The sequence below is a fragment of the Oncorhynchus mykiss genome, chromosome 2, assembly GCF_013265735.2.
Source record: "Oncorhynchus mykiss isolate Arlee chromosome 2, USDA_OmykA_1.1, whole genome shotgun sequence".
NCBI classification, from domain to species: domain Eukaryota; kingdom Metazoa; phylum Chordata; class Actinopteri; order Salmoniformes; family Salmonidae; genus Oncorhynchus; species Oncorhynchus mykiss.
The window spans coordinates 13,257,588-13,269,884 of NC_048566.1; the positions used below are offsets into that span (position 1 = coordinate 13,257,588).

General features: G+C 45.7%; 1 protein-coding gene across 3 annotated transcripts in view; it reads right to left on the minus strand.

Annotated features, from left to right (window-relative positions):
- LOC110513400 (SNF-related serine/threonine-protein kinase-like) overlaps positions 1-12,297 on the minus strand; it is a 74,375-nt gene that overhangs the window by 7,282 nt on the left and 54,796 nt on the right. For all 3 annotated transcript variants that reach the window (XM_036938366.1, XM_036938358.1, XM_036938352.1), the window contains exon 4: positions 9,231-9,443. In XM_036938366.1, coding sequence (XP_036794261.1) covers positions 9,231-9,443 — 213 coding nt within the window. The remainder of the gene's footprint in view (positions 1-9,230; positions 9,444-12,297) is intronic.

Genomic DNA, 12,297 nt, shown 5'->3' on the forward strand with positions numbered 1-12,297 from the left:
TCTAACCCCTCTGGAGTCAATGACAGTAGGTGGCTGATTCAAGTCCCTCAACAGCCTCTGGGATTACTCTACGCTGTGCTAATGAACAATCAAGTGAAATCCTCAGTCAAGTGCTGTGGTGTGTGTGTGTGAGAATGTAAATGTCTGTCTGTCAGGTGGGAGGTGGGGGCTTCAGCGGGACAATCTCTTGAATGCCTGGGAAGTGGGGATAAATCCTCTGGCGTTTACTCAAGACTCCCTGTATCCCTCTGCTCTGTCCTCATCATCAGTAAAGCCCTTCAGACAGGGTTAATATCTCTCTGCTCTCTCCTTATCATCAGTAAAGCCCTTCCTTCAGACAGGGTTAATATCCCTCTGCTCTCTCCTCATCATCAGTAAAGCCCTTCCTTCAGACAGGGTTAATATCCCTCTGCTCTCTCCTCATCATCAGTAAAGCCCTCCCTTCAGACAGGGTTAATATCCCTCTGCTCTCTCCTCATCATCAGTAAAGCCCTTCCTTCAGACAGGGTTAATATCCCTCTGCTCTCTCCTCATCATCAGTAAAGCCCTTCCTTCAGACAGGGTTAATATCCCTCTGCTCTCTCCTCATCATCAGTAAAGCCCTCCCTTCAGACAGGGTTAATATCCCTCTGCTCTCTCCTCATCATCAGTAAAGCCCTTCCTTCAGACAGGGTTAATATCCCTCTGCTCTCTCCTCATCATCAGTAAAGCCCTTCCTTCAGACAGGGTTAATATCTCTCTGCTCTCTCCTCATCATCAGTAAAGCCCTTCCTTCAGACAGGGTTAATATCCCTCTGCTCTCTCCTCATCATCATCAGTAAAGCCCTTCCTTCAGGCAGGGTTAATATCCCTCTGCTCTCTCATCATCAGTAAAGCCCTTCCTTCAGACAGGGTTAATATCCCTCTGCTCTCTCCTCATCATCAGTAAAGCCCTTCCTTCAGACAGGGTTAATATCCCTCTGCTCTCTCCTCATCATCAGTAAAGCCCTCCCTTCAGACAGGGTTAATATCCCTCTGCTCTCTCCTCATCATCAGTAAAGCCCTTCCTTCAGACAGGGTTAATATCCCTCTGCTCTCTCCTCATCATCAGTAAAGCCCTTCCTTCAGACAGGGTTAATATCTCTCTGCTCTCTCCTCATCATCAGTAAAGCCCTTCCTTCAGACAGGGTTAATATCCCTCTGCTCTCTCCTCATCATCATCAGTAAAGCCCTTCCTTCAGGCAGGGTTAATATCCCTCTGCTCTCTCATCATCAGTAAAGCCCTTCCTTCAGACAGGGTTAATATCCCTCTGCTCTCTCCTCATCATCAGTAAAGCCCTTCCTTCAGACAGGGTTAATATCCCTCTGCTCTCTCCTCATCATCAGTAAAGCCCTCCCTTCAGACAGGGTTAATATCCCTCTGCTCTCTCCTCATCATCAGTAAAGCCCTTCCTTCAGACAGGGTTAATATCCCTCTGCTCTCTCCTCATCATCAGTAAAGCCCTTCCTTCAGACAGGGTTAATATCTCTCTGCTCTCTCCTCATCATCAGTAAAGCCCTTCCTTCAGACAGGGTTAATATCCCTCTGCTCTCTCCTCATCATCATCAGTAAAGCCCTTCCTTCAGGCAGGGTTAATATCCCTCTGCTCTCTCATCATCAGTAAAGCCCTTCCTTCAGACAGGGTTAATATCCCTCTGCTCTCTCCTCATCATCAGTAAAGCCCTTCCTTCAGACAGGGTTAATATCCCTCTGCTCTCTCCTCATCATTAGTAAAGCCCTTCCTTCAGACAGGGTTAATATCTCTCTGCTCTCTCCTCATCATCAGTAAAGCCCTTCCTTCAGACAGGGTTAATATCCCTCTGCTCTCTCCTCATCATTAGTAAAGCCCTTCCTTCAGACAGGGTTAATATCTCTCTGCTCTCTCCTCATCGTCAGTAAAGCCCTTCCTTCAGACAGGGTTAATATCCCTCTGCTCTCTCCTCATCATCAGTAAAGCCCTTCCTTCAGACAGGGTTAATATCCCTCTGCTCTCTCCTCATCATCAGTAAAGCCCTTCCTTCAGGCAGGGTGTAATATCCCTCTGCTCTCTCCTCATCATCAGTAAAGCCCTTCCTTCAGGCAGGGTGTAATATCCCTCTGCTCTCTCCTCATCATCAGTAAAGCCCTTCCTTCAGACAGGGTTAATATCCCTCTGCTCTCTCCTCATCATCAGTAAAGCCCTTCCTTCAGACAGGGTTAATATCCCTCTGCTCTCTCCTCATCATCAGTAAAGCCCTTCCTTCAGGCAGGGTGTAATATCCCTCTGCTCTCTCCTCATCATCAGTAAAGCCCTTCCTTCAGACAGGGTTAATATCCCTCTGCTCTCTCCTCATCATCAGTAAAGCCCTTCCTTCAGACAGGGTTAATATCCCTCTGCTCTCTCCTCATCATCAGTAAAGCCCTTCCTTCAGACAGGGTTAATATCCCTCTGCTCTCTCCTCATCATCAGTAAAGCCCTTCCTTCAGGCAGGGTTAATATCCCTCTGCTCTCTCCTCATCATCAGTAAAGCCCTTCCTTCAGACAGGGTTAATATCCCTCTGCTCTCTCCTCATCATCAGTAAAGCCCTTCCTTCAGGCAGGGTTAATATCCCTCTGCTCTCTCCTCATCATCAGTAAAGCCCTTCCTTCAGACAGGGTTAATATCCCGCTGCTCTCTCCTCATCATCAGTAAAGCCCTTCCTTCAGACAGGGTTAATATCCCTCTGCTCTCTCCTCATCATCAGTAAAGCCCTTCCTTCAGGCAGGGTTAATATCCCTCTGCTCTCTCCTCATCATCAGTAAAGCCCTTCCTTCAGACAGGGTTAATATCCCTCTGCTCTCTTCTCATCATCAGTAAAGCCCTTCCTTCAGACAGGGTTAATATCCCTCTGCTCTCTCCTCATCATCAGTAAAGCCCTTCCTTCAGACAGGGTTAATATCCCTCTGCTCTCTCCTCATCATCAGTAAAGCCCTTCCTTCAGACAGGGTTAATATCCCTCTGCTCTCTCCTCATCATCAGTAAAGCCCTTCCTTCAGACAGGGTTAATATCCCTCTGCTCTCTCCTCATCATCAGTAAAGCCCTTCCTTCAGACAGGGTTAATATCCCTCTGCTCTCTCCTCATCATCAGTAAAGCCCTTCCTTCAGACAGTGTTAATATCCCTCTGCTCTCTCCTCATCATCAGTAAAGCCCTTCCTTCAGGCAGGGTTAATATCCCTCTGCTCTCTCCTCATCATCAGTAAAGCCCTTCCTTCAGACAGGGTTAATATCCCGCTGCTCTCTCCTCATCATCAGTAAAGCCCTTCCTTCAGACAGGGTTAATATCCCTCTGCTCTCTCCTCATCATCAGTAAAGCCCTTCCTTCAGGCAGGGTTAATATCCCTCTGCTCTCTCCTCATCATCAGTAAAGCCCTTCCTTCAGACAGGGTTAATATCCCTCTGCTCTCTCCTCATCATCAGTAAAGCCCTTCCTTCAGACAGGGTTAATATCCCTCTGCTCTCTCCTCATCATCAGTAAAGCCCTTCCTTCAGACAGGGTTAATATCCCTCTGCTCTCTCCTCATCATCAGTAAAGCCCTTCCTTCAGACAGGGTTAATATCCCTCTGCTCTCTCCTCATCATCAGTAAAGCCCTTCCTTCAGACAGGGTTAATATCCCTCTGCTCTCTCCTCATCATCAGTAAAGCCCTTCAGACAGGGTTAATATCTCTCTGCTCTCTCCTCATCATCAGTAAAGCCCTTCCTTCAGACAGGGTTAATATCCCTCTGCTCTCTCCTCATCATCAGTAAAGCCCTTCCTTCAGACAGGGTTAATATCCCTCTGCTCTCTCCTCATCATCAGTAAAGCCCTTCCTTCAGACAGGGTTAATATCCCTCTGCTCTCTCCTCATCATCAGTAAAGCCCTTCCTTCAGACAGGGTTAATAAAGAAGGCCAGTGTGTGTCTGTGAAAGACGGCTGGCAGCAGGCCTGCTGCTTTAAAGTGGAGCCAGTATGTGTGTTTCAAATCACATCCATGATTCATGTTCAGGGTAGGAGGCTAAGGGAGGGCTGCTGTTGGGTTCACATGCTACAGTTCAACACTCTGGTCTCTTATCTGCTGACTGAGTCCCCTCAGATGTTCAGGTTCAGTTATATGTGTTAGTAGTACTGATGTCAGTGGTGAGCGTGACACAAAAACAGGTTTGGTGGGTTGCAGAACCCGCAATATGAAAAGGACAAATGTAGAGCAGACTAAGGAACATCATTCATGCCTCCACAGCAAATGGCACAGTCGGTCAAGGCAAAATGCATTCTGTCAAATACCTCGTCACTTGCAGAAGATTAACGGCCATCTGCAATTGTGTGTGTGTGTAGGTTAGGTCTGTGGCGGTCATTCAATTTTGTCATCTGGTGATTGTCATGCAAATAACGGTTGGTCTCATGGTAACTGACCGTTAATTAACATAAACATGTTTAGCTGAATAAAATAGAAAGGATATTTTCTCCAAACCTTTCCAAGGGTGTGTGCTCATGCTGCTGTTCTGTGTTGAGCGGGCAACAAAGAAACTGGTCCTGCTATGTGCTTCATTTAGAGTTATTTATGAGACTTTAGCTGTGATATAAAACATCTAAACATAGAGCCTAATGTTGGTACATTTTAAAGACTGCATGATGCGACTAAGGATTTGAAAAAAGTTGCATGAAAGGCATGAACTCTGTTCTGTTTCTTGCACAGGCTGCACACACTTCATCAGTCTCTCATTCACAATTTTACAAGCTTTTGACAATATTCTCACCCATCAGACTATTCTCAATATAATCAGGTCTTTACATACAGCCTACTAATATTATTTTTGATTTGGAATGGCACACAAAAAACCTAAATGAAATCCGTAGCCTGCACTGGAACAGTGGAATGGAGGTTACGTGTGGCGCGTCCATAAGGCTCGGGGAAGCTTTCTCTAAAGTAAATAAAATGGCCAAAACTACATAGCCTAATTAGCCTTACCTCGTCTATACAGAAATAAATCAAATCATTCAAAATAGGCTACTGTCACACTGCTTTGCTTTATCTTGGCCAGGTCGTAGTTGTAAATGAGAACTTGTTCTCAACTGGCCTACCTGGTTAGATAAAGGTAGAAAAAAAATCATGATTTGGCCAAAGAGGATCATTAGCTAAAAAATAAAAAGATGGATTGTTCTAAATCACATTACCTACAGTTGGAAGGAAAGGCAGCGTGTGCAATTTGGGCAGATTATTGTTGAGTTGCGACTGTCTGAAAAGTAGAGAGGCCAAGCCAGGCATATCGCAACATTCAAAATACAATCACGGGAAAACAGATTGAAAAACTAATTGTTGTTGCTGTAAAGAGAAGACGAGGAAAATACTCATTTGTCCTTTAGTTATCACATCCTCAACTTAACTGAGCGAACAACAGTAGAGCCTATTCTATTGGCACCAGCAGAGACAGAGCAATATGTCTGGTGAGTGCACATTGTGCAGATTGACTATTTATCATTGTCGGGTCAGTGCTACTTTAAAGTTAGTTATTGGACAACAGTTTCCTGCTCCACTTTAGATGGACGTCATATTCTATTTGTCTCCCCTGATAGTAGGATCATTATATGGACAACGACGTTTTAATGGATTGTTCCTCAGTGTCAGCAGAATAGGCTACTCTGTCATTTGTCATTAAAAAATATTCTGCTAGTGTCTCCAGTCATATAAAGTGTAATTAAATTGCATAAAATGCGTTTATAAAAGACCACATTTTTCCCATACAAAGAAGAAACCTATCTGATAGAGCCTATGTCTACTCTACACTATATGCACTCAGCCATGCATTTAACCTGTCTTTTTGGCAAACAGTGATGGAGTTATATTATTAGCCCATGACTGTCCAATCCACTCATCACATTATGAATAATAGGCCTCTTACATAAGTCTGCAAATGCAATGATGCTTTATTATAAAGGTGCACTTTTATGGTGAAAATGTGCTACTCACACCACTCCTATGTATACCAGGTAGACTACACCAGTTGGAAAGAGGATCAATATGCTACTCACACCACTCCTATGTATACCAGGTAGACTACACCGGTTGGAAAGAGGATTAATGTGCTACTCACACCACTCCTATGTATACCAGGTAGACTACACCGGTTGGAAAGAGGATTAATGTGCTACTCACACCACTCCTATGTATACCAGGTAGACTACACCAGTTGGAAAGAGGATCAATATGCTACTCACACCACGCCTATGTATACCAGGTAGACTACACCGGTTGGAAAGAGGATTAATGTGCTACTCACACCACTCCTATGTATACCAGGTAGACTACACCGGTTGGAAAGAGGATCAATGTGCTACTCACACCACTCCTATGTATACCAGGTAGACTACACCGGTTGGAAAGAGGATTAATGTGCTACTCACACCAAGCCTATGTATACCAGGTAGACTACACCGGTTGGAAAGAGGATTAATGTGCTACTCACACCACGCCTATGTATACCAGGTAGACTACACCGGTTGGAAAGAGGATTAATGTACTACTCACACCACACCTATGTATACCAGGTAGACTACACCGGTTGGAAAGAGGATTAATGTGCTACTCACACCACTCCTATGTATACCAGGTAGACTACACCGGTTGGAAAGAGGATTAATGTGCTACTCACACCACACCTATGTATACCAGGTAGACTACACCGGTTGGAAAGAGGATTAATGTGCTACTCACACCACTCCTATGTATACCAGGTAGACTACACCGGTTGGAAAGAGGATTAATGTACTACTCACACCACACCTATGTATACCAGGTAGACTACACCGGTTGGAAAGAGGATTAATGTGCTACTCACACCACGCCTATGTATACCAGGTAGACTACACTGGTTGGAAAGAGGATTAATGTACTTCATTTTAAGAACTGAGCAATAAACCTAGCAGCAGGAGAAAGCTGGGATCTTCTTTTAAATAGTGGCCAGTCAAAACTGTTTTCACACACAAGATTGCGCAATGACTGAGCTTATAAGAACATGTTTCACTAGGTTCTGTGCTCTGTAGGCTCTGTGCTCTGTAGGCTCTGTAGGCTCTGTGCTCTGTACTCTGTAGGCTCTGCAGGCTCTGCAGGCTCTGTAGGCCGTAGTGCTCACCAACCGTGTTGCAGGGCTCCTATAGAATAGGCTATGTGCTCACCAACCGTGTTGCAGGGCTCCTATAGAATAGGCTATGTGCTCACCAACCGTGTTGCAGGGCTCCTATAGAATAGGCTATGTGCTCACCAACCGTGTTGCAGGGCTCCTATAGAATAGGCTATGTGCTCACCAACCGTGTTGCAGGGCTCCTATAGACTAGGCTTAGAGTTATTTCTACGTTAGTTGTGATAAAAGCTTTATCAAAACATATGGGATTTGAAAAAGTTGCAAAAAGGCATGTGCTATTTCTTGCCTTAGACGGCACCCACTGGGTATCATTCACAAGTGATAATATTGTCACCCATTAGACTATTCTCAATTGAATCTTGTCTTTACATATTTTAAATAATATAAGTAGGAAATTCATTCAGATTTAGAATGGACCATTATCATGCACCTGTCTAAAGACGGGGGGGAAAATACATGTCATCAATAGTGAATGGAGGATGCTTTTCCCACGGCCCATTTTCATGCGAGCCAGGTAGGCTACTCCTGTTGCAAAGAGAAGCAATGTGCTTAATATCAGGGAAGTTGAGAATTAAATATAGTAAGCCTATAGAAAGCTGATGGGATCCTCTTAAGAGGCCATTAAATCTCAATTTGAATAGCCTATAGAAATGTCGCGCAACACGAGCTCATGATTTTCTATTGCATTTGCATTGATGTCAGAGTGGATAGAGGGACAATAGAACCCTGAGTACCAGGCCATTTGGACCTAATGGAGGGACCGTAGAGCCCTGAGTACCAGGCCATTAGGACCTGGAGGGACCGTAGAGCCCTGAGTATCAGGCCATTAGGACCTGGAGGGACCGTATAACCCTGAGTACCAGGCCATTAGGACCTGGAGGGACAGTAGAGCCCTGAGTACCAGGCCATTAGGACCTGATGGGGGGACTGCAGAGCCCTGAGTACCAGGCCATTAGGACCTGTTGGAGGGACTGTAGAGCCCTGAGTACCAGGCCATTAGGACCTGTTGGAGGGACTGTAGAGCCCTGAGTACCAGGCCATTAGGACCTGATGGAGGGACTGTAGAGCCCTGAGTATCAGGCCATTAGCAAGTTTGGTAGGCTACTAATGACCATCAACAGCATCAGAGCACAGTTTTAGAAAAGCCTAGTTCCTGAGACTCAACGGTCATGTGGAATTTGACTGCAGTCACGACTTGTGACCGTCGGTGTGGTGGTAATACGATCACCATAACAGCCCTAGTATAGGTACATGTTTGTATACCAGGGTCCCTGCTCATCTGCGTGAAAGTGCCTTAGGCATGCTGCAAGGAGGCATGAGGACTGCAGATGTGGCCAGGGCAATAAATTGCAATGTCCGTACTGTGAGACGCCTAAAACAGGACTGGCAAAAAGTGCTCTTCACTGACGAGTCGCGGTTTTGTCTCACCAGGGGTGATGGTTGGATTCTGGTTTTATTGTCAAAGGAATGAGCATTACACCGAGGCCTGTACTCTGGAGCGGGATCGATTTGGAGGTGGAGGGTCCGTCATGGTCTATCACAGCATCATCGGACTGAGCTTGTTGTCATTGCCTGCAATCTCAACGCTGTGCGTTACAGGGAAGCCATCCTCCTCCCTCATGTGGTCACCTTCCTGACATGACCCTCCAGCATGACAATGCCACCAGCCATACTGCTTGTTCTGTGCGTAATTTCCTGCAAGACAGGAATGTCAGTGTTCTGCCATGGCCAGCGAAGAGCCCGGATCTCAATCCCATTGAGCACGTCTGGGACCTGTTGGATCAGAGGGTGAGGGCTAGGGCCATTTCCCCCCAGAAATGTCTGGGAACTTGCAGGTGCCTTGGTGGAAGAGTGGGGTAATGTCTCACAGCAAGAACTGGACCCCCCTTTTGACCCCCCCTTTGTTCAGGGACACATTATTCAATTTATGTTCAGTTTATATCTCAGTTGTTGAATCTTGTTATGCTCTTACAAATATTTCCATATATTAAGTTTGCTGGCAATAAAAGCAGTTGACAGTGAGGACATTTCTTTTTTTGCTGAGTTTATGTCTATGTATGTGTGTTGACTTACTCTACTATGGGCTCTCGGTCTGCGATGTCCCCCAGCACCATGCGCTGTATGATCCCGTTGTGCTCATCCTCAGACAGGCTCTTATGAGACACCAGGGGGGTGTTGAACTTGGTGGCTGGGGACGGGTCCACCCCCTGCAGCCAGGCATGGCTCTCTATCTCCTCCAGAGACGCACGGCCCTTTGGGTCCCGCTGCAGCATCCGGCCTACCAGACTAGAGAGAGAAAAAACTACTCATTGTTTTTGTCATCACTGATTGAAATTGCTCTTATAGGTTTGCTCTGGTAATGTAAGATGTTTTATCATGCCAATAAAGCTCATTGAATTGCACTGAGAGAGAGAGAAACAGAGGCAAAAAGAGAGGCAGAAAAGAGAGGGCACCATGTTAGTCACATTGCAAATGACCACAGCATCCCCTGTGTTTGCACAACTACCATATAACCAACAGTTATGGATGAAGACAGTTTACAAAACATTCAGGACACCTTCCTAAAATTGAGTTTTACCACCCCCCCACCCCCCCCCCCAAAAAAAGTATTTAGTCAGCCACCAATTGTGCAAGTTCTCCCACTTAAAAAGATGAGAGGCCTGTAATTTTCATCATAGGTACACTTCAACTATGACAGACAAAATGAGAAGAAAAAAATCCAGAAAATCACATTGTAGGATTTTTAATGAATTTATTTGCAAATTATGGTGGAAAATAAGTATTTGTTCAATAACAAAAGTTTATCTCAATACTTTGTTATATAGCCTTTGTTGGCAACATTTTCTGTAAGTCTTCACAAGGTTTTCACACACTGTTGCTGGTATTTTGGCCCATTCCTCCATGCAGATCTCCTCTAGAGCAGTGATGTTTTGGGGCTGTTGCTGGGCAACACGGACTTTCAACTCCCTCCAAAGATTTTCTATGGGGTTGAGATCTGGAGACTGGCTAGGCCACTCCAAGACCTTGAAATGCTTCTTACGAAGCCACTCCTTCGTTGCCCGGGCGGTGTGTTTGGGATCATTGTCATGCTGAAAGACCCAGCCACGTTTCATCTTCAATGCCCTTGCTGATGGAAGGAGGTTTTCACAAAAAATCTCACAATACATGGCCCAATTCATTCTTTCCTTTACACGGATCAGTCGTCCTGGTCCCTTTGCAGAAAAACAGCCCCAAAGCATGATGTTTCCACCCCCATGCTTCACAGTAGGTATGGTGTTCTTTGGATGCAACACAGCATTCTTTGTCCTCCAAACACAACGAGTTGAGTTTTTACCAAAAAGTTATATTTTGGTTTCATCTGACCATATGACATTCTCCAAATCTTCTTCTGGATCATCCAAATGCTCTCTAGCAAACTTCAGACGGGCCTGGACATGTACTGGCTTAAGCAGGGGGACACGTCTGGCACTGCAGGATTTGAGTCCCTGGCGGCGTAGTGTGTTACTGATGGTAGGGCTTTGTTACTTTGGTCCCAGCTCTCTGCAGGTCATTCACTAGGTCCCCCCGTATGGTTCTGGGATTTTTGCTCACCGTTCTTGTCATCATTTTGACCCCACGGGGTGAGATCTTGCGTGGAGCCCCAGATCAAGGGAGATTATCAGTGGTCTTGTATGTCTTCCATTTCCTAATAATTGCTCCCACAGTTGATTTCTTCAAACCAAGCTGCTTACCTATTGCAAATTCAGTCTTCCCAGCCTGGTGCAGGTTTACAATTTTGTTTCTGGTGTCCTTTGACAGCTCTTTGGTCTTGGCCATAGTGGAGTTTGGAGTGTGACTGTTTTAGGTTGTGGACAGGTGTCTTTTATACTGATAACAAGTTCAAACAGGTGCCATTAATACAGGTAACGAGTAGAGGACAGAGGAGCCTCTTAAAGAAGTTACAGGTCTGTGAGAGCCAGAAATCTAGCTTGTTTGTAGGTGACCAAATACTTATTTTCCACAACAATTTGCAAATAAATAAATTAAAAATCCTGGATTTTTTTTTCTCATCTTGTCTGTCATAGTTGAAGTGTACCTATGATGAAAATTACAGGCCTCTCTCATCTTTTTAAGTGGGAGAACTTGCACAATTGGCGGCTGACTAAATGCTTTTTTGCCCCACTGTATAAATGTATGCATGACTGTAGGTCGCTTTTGATGAAAGCGTCTGCTAAATGACATATTGTACAGTGGACAATGACCAAGTAATCAACACAACATCCTGTCTCTGCCCCTTCCTTTCTCTTAGATGCTGGAAAACCAAAAGACTGTCAGAACGAGACCTAAAACAGCAGTTTAAGCTACAGCCCACACACACTAGCTACAGCCTACGCACACTAGCTACAGCCCACGCACACTAGCTACAGCCTACACACACTAGCTACAGCCTACACACACTAGCTACAGCCCACACACACTAGCTACAGCCCACACACACTAGCTACAGCCTACACACACTAGCTACAGCCTACACACACTAGCTACAGCCTACACACAATAGCTACAGCCTACACACACTAGCTACAGCCTACACACACTAGCTACAGCCTACACACACTAGCTACAGCCCACACACACTAGCTACAGCCCACACACACTAGCTACAGCCTACACACACTAGCTACAGCCTACACACACTAGCTACAGCCTACACACACTAGCTACAGCCCACACACACTAGCTACAGCCTACACACACTAGCTACAGCCTACACACACTAGCTACAGCCCACACACACTAGCTACAGCCTACACACACTAGCTACAGCCTACACACACTAGCTACAGCCTACACACACTAGCTACAGCCTACACACACTAGCTACAGCCCACACACACTAGCTACAGCCCACACACACTAGCTACAGCCCACACACACTAGCTACAGCCCACGCACACTAGCTACAGCCCACGCACACTAGCTACAGCCCACGCACACTAGCTACAGCCTACACACACTAGCTACAGCCCACACACACTAGCTACAGCCTACACACACTAGCTACAGCCTACACACACTAGCTACAGCCCATGCACACTAGCTACAGCCCACACACACTAGCTACAGCCCACGCACACTAGCTACAGCCCACACACACTAG